The sequence below is a fragment of the Astatotilapia calliptera genome, chromosome 2, assembly GCF_964374335.1.
Source record: "Astatotilapia calliptera chromosome 2, fAstCal68.1, whole genome shotgun sequence".
NCBI classification, from domain to species: domain Eukaryota; kingdom Metazoa; phylum Chordata; class Actinopteri; order Cichliformes; family Cichlidae; genus Astatotilapia; species Astatotilapia calliptera.
In genome coordinates, this window is record NC_137423.1 from 34,267,850 (window position 1) to 34,281,358 (window position 13,509).

Genomic DNA, 13,509 nt, shown 5'->3' on the forward strand with positions numbered 1-13,509 from the left:
CCATAGAAAAGCCGCACCTGACTAAAAGCCGCAGGGTTCAAAGCTTGTGCAAAAAGTAGCGGCTTATAGCCCGACAATTACGGTGCTAGTTTTATTTCTGTCTATATTGTGAAGGTTAAATAAGTTTTAAATATATATACATTGCCATTAAAAGCCTGATGTTTTAATCCCCCAAAACCTAAATGTATCAGTATATTTACCACACAGGGAATCTACTGTCAGACTGTAGCATGTCCCCAAGTTTCTCATAATTTAAAAAGGCTTTTTAGGATGCCATATGTTGCAATACAATTGATATTTCTACTTCACACTACTGCAGCAGTAAAAGGTTACTGAACACTTCCTTGAGCTAAACCAGGAGAGGCTGTGAATGTGAAAACAAAAAGCACAGAGGACCATAAAACCCTCCACCCCAAAGTGAAGCCTACCACTACAGTACTTGTTGTGGTCAGGTACAGTAGAAACTGTATGTTCGGCTTGCTGCCTGCTGGTCCGTGTCATTAGGAAGCAGCAGTACGTTATGGTAACAGCATTCCTGAGTTGTATATATGTTGAGTAATTGCAGGCTGTCTTGTTAAAGTTAACGATTCACCACCTTGTTAAACATGACAAACAGCCACATTTTTCATCGCGGGGCAGCAGGCTGTGGTCAAAGTGCATCAGCCAAGGTCAGTCACAACCTGCTTCTACCAACATGACACACCACAGGTTTCATAAGGGGGAAAAAAGAAGGAAGTGGCAACAAATTAAATTCAAAATCGACAATTTATTTTCTCTCCATTGGGATTAGGTCACCATGATAAACACTTACAAAACAAAATGTAACAGGGACAATACTGGGAGCAGTAAACTCTCCTTTGTACAGGAGAACAGATTTCAACCTGCACTTCTCTGTGGTTTTCAACTATACCAGAGGCACTCTAATACAATGCAATGCAGCAATCTTTTGACTAAGATTCTGAAAAACAAAACCAACACTTGAAAGGATGAGTGAAACAAAGAAACCATCAGCTCAACACATCAGGATCTGTAGAAGCATGTGCTTCCTAACACTTCAGGAGGACCAAACACAGCACAGGGAAAAGTACAAAACTACAAAATTAATACAAAGTTAGTGGGGGTGGGAGAGAAATGAGTGGAAGTGCAGAGTTCAAATTCAAATCTTCCAATCATCTCCATCTTTAACGGATGACCAATCACTGAATGTCATCTTAATTGGCAAAAACCGCATGGTAACATGCACTGCTGTTGTCACCGGAAGAAAACTCAGGATCCACTCCAGTCTGAAATCCTGAACTTCATGTGCAACAATCAGTCCCAACTCTGGCATCAGGTACATAGTCACTATATGGCTTACAAGATAAACAGGTCCATATAAACTAGAAAGGTACGTAGACATCTTTCATAATCAAAACTATTGTACAGCAATATATTGGCAAAAAACTAAAGAGCTAAGTAACTTTATGTAAACAATGGTATACCACTGTACAGCTTATTCTAACATGGTATTTACAGGTCAAGTTCTTACTAGCTAGTTCCCATGTACAGAGGGTTCTTGTAAGGACAAAACACGGGGTGATGACGTACACTGTACGTTAGGCAATCTCAACCATCCCATCTACCTGCAAAGAACTGGATTAAAAGAGGGGAAACCCAACAAACAGCATCTGAGCCTACAGACTTGTTGAATTACCCAAAGCCTTCCTCCTCCTGTTACATGTAGTTTCTATTTTTTTAAATCATACATAAGGCAAGGATAGTTACGGAGGTGGAGGCATCACATTCTTTGCGAGGGATTAGTGATTTAATAGATGGGATACAGGCTGATGGTTCTTTGGGGTAAATGCACTTTTTGAGAGTATCACTTGTTTTGTTTTTTCTCACATGTAACAAAAACACATCAGAGTGCAACAAAGGGAACATGTGTAGTTCTGTCGGGAAATGTGCAAAATCTGCTCTAAAGCAAAGTGACAGTGTTGCAAATTTTAATGTACAAGGTACTGGGAGATTTACAGGGTCGTCACGAGACACAGCGGCGCAGACCCTTTTTTCCAACATACTGTATATACAAGGCACTAAGGATAAGATTCAAGGGCCACTCATCCAGTCTGGCAACGGCCTCGTCAGTCTGGTCGGAATATAGGATATTTGGGTAGGAATTCTATAAGAATCACCTGAAGAGAGGAAAAACACAATTTCGCAAGGTTAAAATCCAACTGTTTTCACCAGAGCACAAACATTACTAGTTACTTAACTAATCTCTTTATTACACAGACAAAGACAAAGTAATCAAAAGTTTAAGTTTAAGTAAGAGATTTGAGTTTCTCTGGATTTCTCTGAAAATCAGCTGCGGGATCACTCACATACATGCGGCCTAGCAAATCATTTAAATCAGCGGGGGTTGGTTACATAGGAAGAAAAACTTGTCAAAGCAATGACGACCAGGAGCACCACAAACAACACACGCCACCTCTCTAAAACTGTTTCAACAGTAACTACACCTTCATGAAGGGAGGATTTATAACACAATGAATGTATTTGGCTGCATTTAATTACGCCAAGTTACTACATAAACAGACAGACTTTATACGTCATATATTTTTCTTGACTTTTATATTTACATTTAGTTGGAGCTGGAAAGGTGGTACTAAAAACCAAATAATTCCTCATTTATTAAGTACAAACTTTCTTTTTTACTTTGAAAGGTTTCTACAAATTCACAATTAAATATCAGTTCATTCTAGCAAAGCACTAGAAAATGAGTCATTATTAAATAATCTGCAAATAACACTTATATATTTATATAACATTTCACTTCCCTTTTTGGTCCTTTGTCATAGAAACTGCTCATCCTTGTTTCCTGGACTGTTTTTTTTATTAATCCATTTTACCGAAAAACAGTTGAGCAGCTAAAAATGATCTGCAGATTGATCAGTAAAGGGCATAGTTGAGAAATCCATGCCTACTTACATATTCCATCATATTACTGCTTTCACATTTTCTTTTACTGAGCTTCCAGTGCAGCCCCAGCTGATGAAAGAAAAAGAAAAAAGACAGATACAATGAATGGACATCTCCCTCACTCTCAAACAGACACAAAGACACACACACAAATGCACAAACAAAGGAAATCTTCTCTTCAGTGTCAGGGGAATTCGAGAGAAGGACTGTCTGGTCTCGCTGGGGTCAAACTGTGGCCAGACACCCTGAAGAGCTTCCTTTATACCTTTGCACGGCTACTAGCTGTAATTTGTTGCTGCGAGACAAAACAAAATTAACATGGACTTTTACTGCTGACCTCACGGTCCTTTCAGGCACTGCGTACCAGATTGCACCAGATCTGACTGGCGGGTTAAAACTTACACAACAGATTAATGATGTTTATCCATCACGATGATACTCATCTTACACACACTGACACAGACCAATTAAGCACTTTTACTCAGGTGCACTGTAGCCATCCTCCTTACCTTATGGTATAGTCGGTTATTTTCCCACTCTAACAGCTTCTGAATAGACCGCCTCGTCTTCGGGAACAGACCACAGAGGGGAAAAAAGGGCATGCCCGTTAATTCAAACAAAAATACACATTACTCAGTTTAACACGTGAACAGGTAACAGTTATTATTATTGAACGCAAGTTGTTATTACCGTCTACACTTAGACCAATTGCTATAACAGCCCCTGAGTAATCAGCACTGATGTAAGGGAGAGTTAAACTGTCCAACTCGTGTCACAGGAGATTTGAGACTTACTCTCTTGTTGAGGCAGATAACGGGCCATAGGCTGCAGCCTACTGTACAGCAACAACACAGGCAGCCACAAAGAAGCCACTTCACATTCACAGGTAAGTTCTTCTTCAAACAAGCATTCACCCTGCTGATGCTGGTTTTGAATTCCTCTGGTGCTACCTAAAGAAAAAGGGACAGGACACGTAGTGAAATGAACATGGGAACTTCTCAGAAAACAAGGAAGTTGGATAATTCAATTGTTTCTTGGTCATGTTGACTTGAAAAGATTTCTCAATGCATAAGAAACCTGTGCACAAGGATCAAAGAGCTTTAGAAAACCAAACAGGTAGATATTTGCAGATGTTGTCCAGAGATGAGATCTAAATACATTCCCCCAACTTGCTAACCAGGCTTTGGACTGTTCAAGGCAAGGAGGGACTCAAAGGAGAGATAAGCTCAGTGCCTGTGGCAGCGCCGGCCAAACAACTTGAATGGATGCTCATTCCTCTCTGAGCCTGTACGCCATAAAACAGGGGTCGTAATCTTTTATGACAGGATGCAAAGGTCTCTTTGCAAACAGCCAAAGACCATAGAATAAAGCCCAGCAGGGCCTGATCTGCACCCTTCAATCATCATAATTGTGACCTCATCCATCACATGTCACCCTGGGTCACAATACCGAAGGTACTTTTTATTGCCCCACACTTCCCTCGGCCTGCTCTTACCCCTGCAGCCTTTTTGTGTTTCTGCGTCTGACCCAGGAAGCTTTCCTTTCTTGTCTACGGCAGAGTCTTCATTTCATTATTTTATCACCTGGTGCTGGACCCTCCGAAACACTGGGCGCCAACTGAGCACCATAGCCAGCTTACTCATTTACAGAGTTGGACAGCAGCTCCTTTTCTATGCAGTGTGGTACGCTACTTATAATGAATTTCCATCAGATCAAAACCCCTCACGGAAGGCTGAATGGGGAGGACTGGGGAAGTTAGGGCTGTAAAAAGCCCAAAAGAACTAAGGAATCACTGCAGCTTTAATTGCTCAATTCTTCCCACTTGGATTTGAACAGAAAGCAGTCTGCAAGACTGAAGTGCAAGAAAAACTTAAAAAGCAACTGTACCTTTCCCGTGAGAACAGAGGGAAATTCTGTGTCAAATCTGTTGCTCAGTCCAAACCTGAAAAAAACAAAACAAAACAGAGCAGATATGTCAAAAACAAACACTCAATAACAACAAAAATTAATCTAAAGCTAAAATATATTAGCTGCTCCTTATTTAACACTATTTACCTATTTTAATTATAACTTTATGACAGAAAAAAGGACAACATTAAACTAAAAATGTCAGCAAAGACTGTTTCCTATTTCTGTATGGTGTATAGGCCCACTGTAGAGAGATCATGCTGCACTCACATGGGTTAAAGACAGTCTTGACTTTTGTGTCAGTGTCTCTTGACAGGCTTAAGCAAAAGCATAAATTTTATCTACTGTTTTTAAAACAGTAGATAAAATGCACTTATATGTCACCATGTACACATGTTGAACAACACTGCAGAACTGGGTAATAAGATGGCCTTCATCAATGGTGGGTATTTTTTATATCGATCTGCTGTTTCAGTTCTTCAGTGGATAAAGTAACCCTTGTTAAGACAAGGATTTCATTAATTCTCTCCCTGGCTCAAAAAGATGGAATATCTGAATCAGATTGTCACCACTGGAATCAGCCAAACTGCTATTTTAAACATTAATAATTGAGAATCAGTGCAGCTTCACTTGGAGGTTACTTTATTTCTTGATGTAAAGAAGGATGAAAGAGCCACATCCATGGGATTCTGCATGATTGCTAGTCCATTGATTAAATAACTGTCAGCAAGTCCTTGTATTTACTTGATATTTGGCATGCAATCAGAACTTATCCCTAAAAATCTGATAACAGCCTTATCAGTACCCGAGGATGACTACTTGAGTCTGAAAAAGTTCTGCAGAATAAAATCAGCAGGGTGCAGCAATCCTCTAGCAGCAACAGCACCCTTCCAAACAGCTGATTATGTTTTCAAATTTGGGCTTTTTTCTGTCGTAGTTATTCTTAATAGCATCCACGTGTCAAGTTGAAGAAAGCTTCCAGCTTGGCCTCGGCATCAGCTCATAAGGTGAAGGATGAAGATGAAGGGTGGATCTGATAGCGATGACAGTGACAAACATCATCTTATTAAGTCCCTCTGAAGGTTGGACGTGCCTCGGGCTCTATCCCCCATTAATCAACATGATAAAGTGCAAAGGTCTCCATCATATATAGGCAGTTAAGGGACAAACAATTATGAAAACTACAGTAACCATTGCGAATTAGCCCACGACAGGTAATGTAATGCGAGTCAAAACACAAGGATGAGGACTTGTAGCTAAAAGAGCATCTCACGTAAACTTGACCAACGTTAACAACGGCTGCGCCTGCCAAGTTTTAGGTTGCCATGCTGACATAAAGTCGTTAACGTGGGTTTACGGGGAAACAGCTATACCCTCGACCAAACATATGGCTAACTGTTTTGATTTCCGTTAGCTCGCAGGCTAGCCTCAGCTAAACAGGCGATACCGGAAACAGAAAGAAAGCACAAACGTGGCTCCACTTACACCGTGATGTGCCCGGCCCCTCGCATAACCACGGGCTCCGGACAGTATCTGGGCAAGTGCTCCTCGCTCACTACGTGCTCATCCTCTTCGTCTTCTAACTCATAAATGGTATCAAAGTCCGCCATGTTGGGTAGTAAGACGCTCATGACGTCTACGGCGGGGCCGCGCACGGACGCACGAGGCCACGCGCGCGAGAGAGCCACACAGTGTGCATAGAGGAGAAGAAACCATCGCCCAGCTGAGTCCTGAAGGACCAGGCCTGGTATTAGACCGGAAAAATACATGTATTTAATAATCCACGGTAATATTTGTGTATGTGCAGGTGTGTGCATGAGTGTATACAAGGAGGATGGGGGTTATTGTTATTACTCTTATTATTAGCTGTTAATTTTTGTCCCATCCCCAAATTGATCATTAATGAAGTATAGATAATTCACATATCCCCAATATTCCCCAGTTCTATTTTTTTTTCTTTCCCCCCACTTGCTCTTGTTCTTGTATGTATTCTGTGCCTTGGCCCGTCTCGAAATGTATTTTTCCAATGGGAGAATATGTCAGAATAAAAGTTTCATATTCGGGGATAATCAATGAACTTCCTCATTTCAGACATATGCAGAGGGTCAAAGTCAGGAACACCCCGTAATAAGCCACATGTCAGCTACAGAGGCTTGAACTACTCACTTTAAATGACAATAACCTGCTTTGCTGACCTTTTCCAGACAAATGAAACTGCACCCTGGCATAGGCTTAAATCTACAATGTGAACCGGTCCAAATGGATCAGGAAATTAAAAATCCCATTTAACTCTTTTGTATCTGATGCTTTTGTATACATTTACATGTATTCTTTTAGCCACATACTGAAAGGCCAAGCTTTGCATGTAGGCCACTCAAACTCTTTGTTTATTGCAAGGCTACCGACTCTTTTCATGTTTACACTTGTCAAATCTTTTAAAATTCCAAATTAAAAGTAGATGCATTGAAATGACGCAAAATTATGCATCAAAGGGGAAAAAAGCCTCACGGATGATGTCCCTGGCTTTTTAGAACTTCTTGCAGTTAAATTTTAAATAAAAGGCCATGCTGAGATGATAATTCCCTGGTTGATATACCAGTGAACAGGCCTGGTTAGGTTTTTATTCTGTGAATCCCAGATGCACAACAATTCAGAAATAAAGAAATTGACAGATCTACTGCAAAACACCTTTTATTTACATTTTCAAAGTTGCCATTAGACGACCTCTCTACCCGTACCATCTGTTTGATTGATTCACAAAACTGTGCTTGAAAGCGTAAACGATTTGTCCAGTTAGATTTAGCTTCACGAGGTCCAGTGTAATACTTCAATGGCATGTCCCTGATTTCTCACGTTATCCACAAACACATGCACGTCATACCAAATACAAAAAAAGATAAGCTATTTATATCTTATTAACTCACAAACGTTTTAAAACAGTTTAAAAATACTTCGATTTTCTCCCCCCCATTTCGTTAAAACTATTCTATAAAAACTAATATTTGAAGAGCCTCCAGCGTTTCCTTGCTTTAAAGCAGCTGTTTATCCGCAGCTTTGTGCTTCAGGACTTGGGTTCAGATCCTTTGGCTTCCTGTCAAGTGTCCTGTGAGTGCCCACTTATGTGTGATCGTCCTCAGGGCGAGCTGTTCTACTGAGTCACAGTCACTTGCTGTATATTCCTGATAGAGGGCAAGGTGTTCATTCCCTGAGGAGGGTACATAGAGCCGTGGATGTCCGTGGGACTGAGAGACCCCGGAACCGGCAGAGGGCTGACTGAACCCGGGTCACTGTGCACAGACCCGCTGCTGCCGTCGGACTGACCCATCTTTTTCTTGATCAACTTTCTCTCTTTAGCTCTGCGGTTCTGAAACCATATTTTCACCTGAGGAGACGCAAAAAGAAAGAAAGAAAAAATTATTTGATGAATATTTTCCTGTTCATATAATTTGATAATTAACATACAAAGCAAATAACGTGTACATCAACAGGTCCACAAAATAGGCCTGAAAAGCAAGTATATATAACCCAATTGCTTTTTCATTTTATTCTCTATTTTATAAAATTAAATTAAATAAAAACACCCAATTAGAAACCTTTTCCCCGAGTCTGGGCGTTCCCTATTTTTTCTCTATTTTGTCCACTGGCATAATGAAAAATAAAATAAAATAAAATCCAGGTCTGTAAAAATAGGCCTTGAAAGGAAATAAATAACAAATAATTTGTTGTTGCATTTCTCGTATTTTTTATTTATTTATCTTTTTAGTAAGGCATTACTCTGACATTTTTTATTCTCTGAATTATTTATTGTCATACAAAATTAACAAAATTACATTAAAATGTTGAATATTTACTAAATTAAGCATTTAATAGAATAATTTCAAACAGAAATGTGAAAATGTATAATACAAAGCGTAATTAAATCACCGAAATAACTACAAATAATTTATGTTTCCAATCATAAATTATTTGCAGACCCTCCCTGTCCAATAATGAATTTATGCGGCTGTAATATAAATACAGGCACAATTTATTGCCTGACAATACTGACCTACTTTTGTGGTTAGAAGCACATGTAAACATACAGCTTATTTTACGTATTTATATATTTTATGCCATGTGATAATTCTTTCATATAGAAATTACTATATAGGTATATTTATATGATATTAATTGTCGTTTCTTTAATCAATAAAAGGACAGAAAATAAAACAGTAATTAATAGAGACCAACCTGTCTTTCCGACAGACCGAGGTTGACAGCCAGCTCAGATTTCCTTCTGATGGTGATGTATCTGTTGAAATGAAACTCCTTCTCCAGCTCCAATCTCTGATGGTCTGTGTACACTACCCTGTACTTCTCCTTCGTCCTTGTCTTACCTGTGAAGGTGAAAAAACAAAAAACACATAGTCATGAAGAGGTTGTCTGCCCGTTTTTAGGATCATCTGCTTGTAGCCAAGTGGTTGAACTGGAAGGTTTCCCCCCCGGAGCAGGCTGCATGCCAGGACCGGTCTATCGACGCATAGCATCTTTATAAGCTGCGTCTTCAATACACATGTCTCTGTCTTTTCAACAGATACGCAGTTACAGCTTTTTGATCTTGCTTTGATGACAGCTGTAGTGCGCTGAATTTCAAAGAACGACGAGTCAGTTCCTCCACGAGACACGGGAAAGACATCTGAAGAACCCGTGGGTTCAACTCAGTTCATTCTGCGTAAATATCCAAATTACTGTCTGAATGTGGGTTATTGCTATTTGAAATGGCTTTACACTTTCCCAGGTACAAATGGGTGTGTCATCGGTCTTATGGAGGAGTGAAAAAAAAAACAACTAAAGGAAACCAGTAAACTCACCATGAATTCGGCTAAAAGATTTAAACTGATGTCTGGATATTATTTTTTAAAAAAAAAAACACTCCTATATGGCATGGATAAAATAGCTCTACTGTAAACCAAATACATTCAATCTGAAATGCATAAAATCCACATTCTTTTGTGAACGTGTAAGTACTCTGCGTTTGAGATATTAGCTGTGAAAAACGTCACTCTTTTCCGGCAATATAACTCTTGGGAAAGGAAGGGAGGTTGGCGCATATCAAAGCGAAGAGGTGCTGAAAGAAAAAGGGACACTGCCTGGATATGACGGATAACACCAAACACTGTAACAGAGAGGCCGACCTTGCATCTCCTGCAGTAATGACATTTACATCACAACTGGGCCTGGCGCCGATTCCTTGCACCTTTTAAAATTTCTTCCATGGGAATAGAGCAGCCAGAGCTGCTGGGCTCAGGTCTGGGATTAGAATGTCAGGCCCATCCTAACATCATGTATATCAAAGTTAAGACATGGAAACGGTTTGTGGATACATTTGATGCCATTGGTAATTAACAGAGTTTCCACAGAAGCCAAATAAATTATGACCTTATAAGTAGCCTATTTAAGATTTAATGAGGTTTTATATTCATAACAGTTTAAATTTAAGCAACCTGCAAAATGCACTGTCACAGGACCGGAGTTTCCTTCTGCTCGTTCAACTTCTTTTCAGTGGTTTTTTCAATTTTCCGGTTGTACCCTTTCCATCAGTGTGGAGTTTGGTGTGTTTCGATGGAACTTGTTTGATTTTACACATTATTTTAAATGACATGACCTGTGCGTAAATGGACGCAGAAACTAAGCCGCGCAAAAAACTAATTTCTGCTGCACAACCAGCTTCTCTATTCCTTAAATACACAGAACAGCATTTTGGCACAATGGTCTCACCTGTAGACGACGATTGCGCAGTTTTGCTCATCCATTGGTATGAATTACGCCTTTCCCTGCCAGGAGAAAGTTGTGCAACATTAACGTTGTCCGGTGGCGGTTGTAATACCGCAGATCCCGGAGGATGCATATGTGCGTACTCGTTTGAACAGTAAGGAACCTGTCCAGGAGATGAGTTATTCATGGGCGTAGGAATAGTATTAGGGGGTCCCAAACTATAAGCACCCCAGTCCTCTCGAGGGGCGCTATATGAAGGCCCCCAGCTCCCCGTAGACTGTGGGTGCGTATCCATGTTTGGCACATGATGGTATCCAGTAAAGTCGGGGTACTGTGGTGTTGAAACAAAATTCTGTGGAGGCAGATTGATGCTTGATCTTCTTACAGGCCCTTGGTGATACATGCCGCTTTCTTTATCCAGTAGGTATCCAACATACATGATTTGGTGAAAAACCTTTAATATATCAAAACAGCTGAGGGGTTATGTTGCCTATTTTAAGGCGACATTGTCTCCCTGTAGCTGTTTAAAAAGCAATCCTTGTGGTTTATAGTCCAAATCGGTTCCCAGAGAGAAATGCAAAGTAGTTCCAGCCTGTCTCCAGCCTCACATGCTGTGGCTCTGTTGACAAGAGACCAAAGGTACACTAAGGCCTGCCTGACATCAGCCAACTCCTCAACTCTTGTAGATTTGCATCCAAATGAGAGCGAGCTGTCCCCTTGCGCCTGTCCTGTAGCGCGTCATCACAGGACAGTGGGCCTATCCTGGACATGAGTTCCTCACACCGTGAATAAATTAGCACCAGGGCCTATCAGCTGCACATGCTGCAATAAACCGAGGCAACACGTTCACAAATGCATTAATTCAAAAGGCCTATGCGTAATTGCGCACATTTCTCACATTTGTTGCAAGAATTAATTTTCTATTGGCAACTGAGCAATTGCCTACATTAAAATGCAGTAACGATGCCAACATTTCTAGAGTTTCATCTTATAATTACGCAACGTTTAGATCGAATTTAGATTTCAAAGCTGCAGGGATTCAGCAGTTTCCAACCACGCTTCACACGTAAACCCCGAATTATTTGTCAAGATATTCACTTGCAAACGAGGTGCAAAGTATGAGACTTTAATTCTTTAAGCAAGTAGTATTCCGTGTTCACACCTCAAGGTCGCACTTCACAGCTAATTCCGGTTACAAGGAAACTCCTGCAACCCCCTCCATGACAAACAGCGGCCTGCGACACATGAGTCAACGCTGTCCCCTCAAACTGCTCTGCATACATTTTTCTGTAAGTTTGCTTAATGTTAGTGTGTCAATGAATCGATTACAAAAAGCCCATTTGTATAACTCAGATCTCTATAAAATCCCATATCATAGATTAATGGACAGGAAATAGTAACAAATGTAGCAAAGTGGACGCGGGTTTATGGAGGCAAGCAGCAGTTCAGACGTGACGTGTGCACACACACGTCTGAACTGCTGCTTGCCTTCTGTTGCCTGATTAAATTCGTCGCTCAGGAATTTAATCAGCGCAGAAACATAACTGGGGGTGAAAATCTCATCTGGTTAATGGTGAGAAAATACTACTGAGTGATCGAGTCGTTTCTTGACACTCCACGGCCCAGTCACGCCTGTGATTTGCACACAGTGCAGCGTCCTGGCTGTCAGTCAGCTGGCTCTGCTTCAGGAAATCCTTTAACTCTGCATTTTGGCAGCAAGGGGGGTAGCGTACTGCAGTGTCGTGGCACTTTGAAGTAAGAGAAAGCTTCTTGGCTTTCCCGATCCATGACATTACAAATGACTAAAAATCAATATGTGCTTTTCTAATGCGTATTACTTAGTGGGATTCAGGTAAAGCACTCAAATAATAAAGGTGTACACAGTGACAACCACTTTTGATTTTTCTGTAAGGAAAAAGAAACTGCTGGAAGCAGACAGGAACAGCCATTAAAAAAATACAGATAAGAATCTATCTGCTAGTTGTTCACTACGTGTTTTATTACACTCATACAAAACTACCATAAACCCGCGTCCACTTTGCTACATCACTGCACTGTTTGCTCTGGAATCACTGGTCTGTCCTTCAGTTTCGGCCTTTCTGGATTATAATCAGACCAAATGACGCCCTCTTGTTGATTTCCACAGAACTACTGCTGTTGCTGTAACTTGATTGATTTTCAGTTTGACAACCTCAAGAGGGCAGCCTCCGCCAATAAAACCATCAACCCAGCCATTCTCTTCCTCTCATCCTTCCAATAAAACCAACTGATACACACATTTTTAGAAATCTGCTATTAATAAATATAAGCTTTGCGATAATTTCTAGTTTATTTTCAATATTGCTTATGAAGTTCAGCATGTGCCTCCATGTCTAAATATGAAATCAGCTTGATTCTAAGTTTGCAAACTACTTTTATTGATGGAGGAGCTTAAAATCTATTAAAGAGGATGGGTAGATGAGCTTGCTGTGGATATATCTCGCTATGACTGAAGGTCTTGTCTGCATAATATTAATGCAATGTACAAAGACATGGATAATACATTTGTACAACTGATAATAATACACAGATGGCATCAACAAAGCGTGGGGCACAAACGGCTTCTGTTCTTGTGGAATAATATAAAAGACTTTATTTCTGAAGTCTTGAAGAAAGGATTTCAAATCTCTGTGAAGCTGTCTATCTCAGGTTCAACAACTGAACTTCAACACTCTGACTTTTCTTCCTTTAAAAAAAGTACTATTTCCTAATTGTTCTCTTTAAATGTCCATCTGACTGGGTTCACATCATTCTGCATCTGATGGTTCTTGCAAATCTGTGAGAAAAGTCCTGCTGTCAAGTAATTACATGTCATTAGGTGACATTTATGAAGTGAACCACTCTGCG

At 40.3% G+C, this 13,509-nt stretch overlaps 2 protein-coding genes across 2 annotated transcripts; both read right to left on the reverse strand.

The window, feature by feature from the left end:
- Positions 1-746: 746 nt before the first annotated feature.
- chic1 (cysteine-rich hydrophobic domain 1) lies at positions 747-6,539 on the reverse strand. The gene is made up of 6 exons (XM_026144348.2): positions 6,355-6,539; positions 4,849-4,903; positions 3,756-3,911; positions 3,471-3,527; positions 2,971-3,030; positions 747-2,174 (listed from the first exon to the last, which is right to left on the reverse strand). The coding sequence occupies exons 1-6, from the start codon at positions 6,498-6,500 to the stop codon at positions 2,124-2,126; spliced, it is 525 nt and encodes a 174-aa protein (XP_026000133.1). The 5' UTR covers positions 6,501-6,539; the 3' UTR covers positions 747-2,123.
- Positions 6,540-7,544: 1,005 nt separating this feature from the next.
- Positions 7,545-11,326, reverse strand: cdx4 (caudal type homeobox 4). The gene is made up of 3 exons (XM_026180547.2): positions 10,627-11,326; positions 9,100-9,245; positions 7,545-8,251 (listed from the first exon to the last, which is right to left on the reverse strand). Exons 1-3 carry the CDS (start codon positions 11,060-11,062, stop codon positions 8,018-8,020), a joined length of 816 nt encoding a protein of 271 aa, XP_026036332.1. The 5' UTR covers positions 11,063-11,326; the 3' UTR covers positions 7,545-8,017.
- Positions 11,327-13,509: the final 2,183 nt, after the last annotated feature.

Bases quoted from the DNA above. Each gene is read 5' to 3' on its own strand.
- cdx4 (XM_026180547.2), bottom strand. From the start codon at position 11,062: ATGTATGTTGGATACCTACTGGATAAAGAAAGCGGCATGTATCACCAA. The intron at 9,246-10,626 runs GTGAGACCATTG...TCACCTTCACAG, and splicing joins TGCGCAATCGTCGTCTACAG to GTAAGACAAGGACGAAGGAG. The intron at 8,252-9,099 runs GTTGGTCTCTAT...GCGTCTCCTCAG, and splicing joins TCGGTCTGTCGGAAAGACAG to GTGAAAATATGGTTTCAGAA.
- chic1 (XM_026144348.2), bottom strand. From the start codon at position 6,500: ATGAGCGTCTTACTACCCAACATGGCGGACTTTGATACCATTTATGAG. The intron at 4,904-6,354 runs GTAAGTGGAGCC...TGTTTTTTTCAG, and splicing joins GGGGCCGGGCACATCACGGT to GTTTGGACTGAGCAACAGAT. The intron at 3,528-3,755 runs GTAAGTCTCAAA...CTGTTCCCGAAG, and splicing joins TTATCTGCCTCAACAAGAGA to ACGAGGCGGTCTATTCAGAA.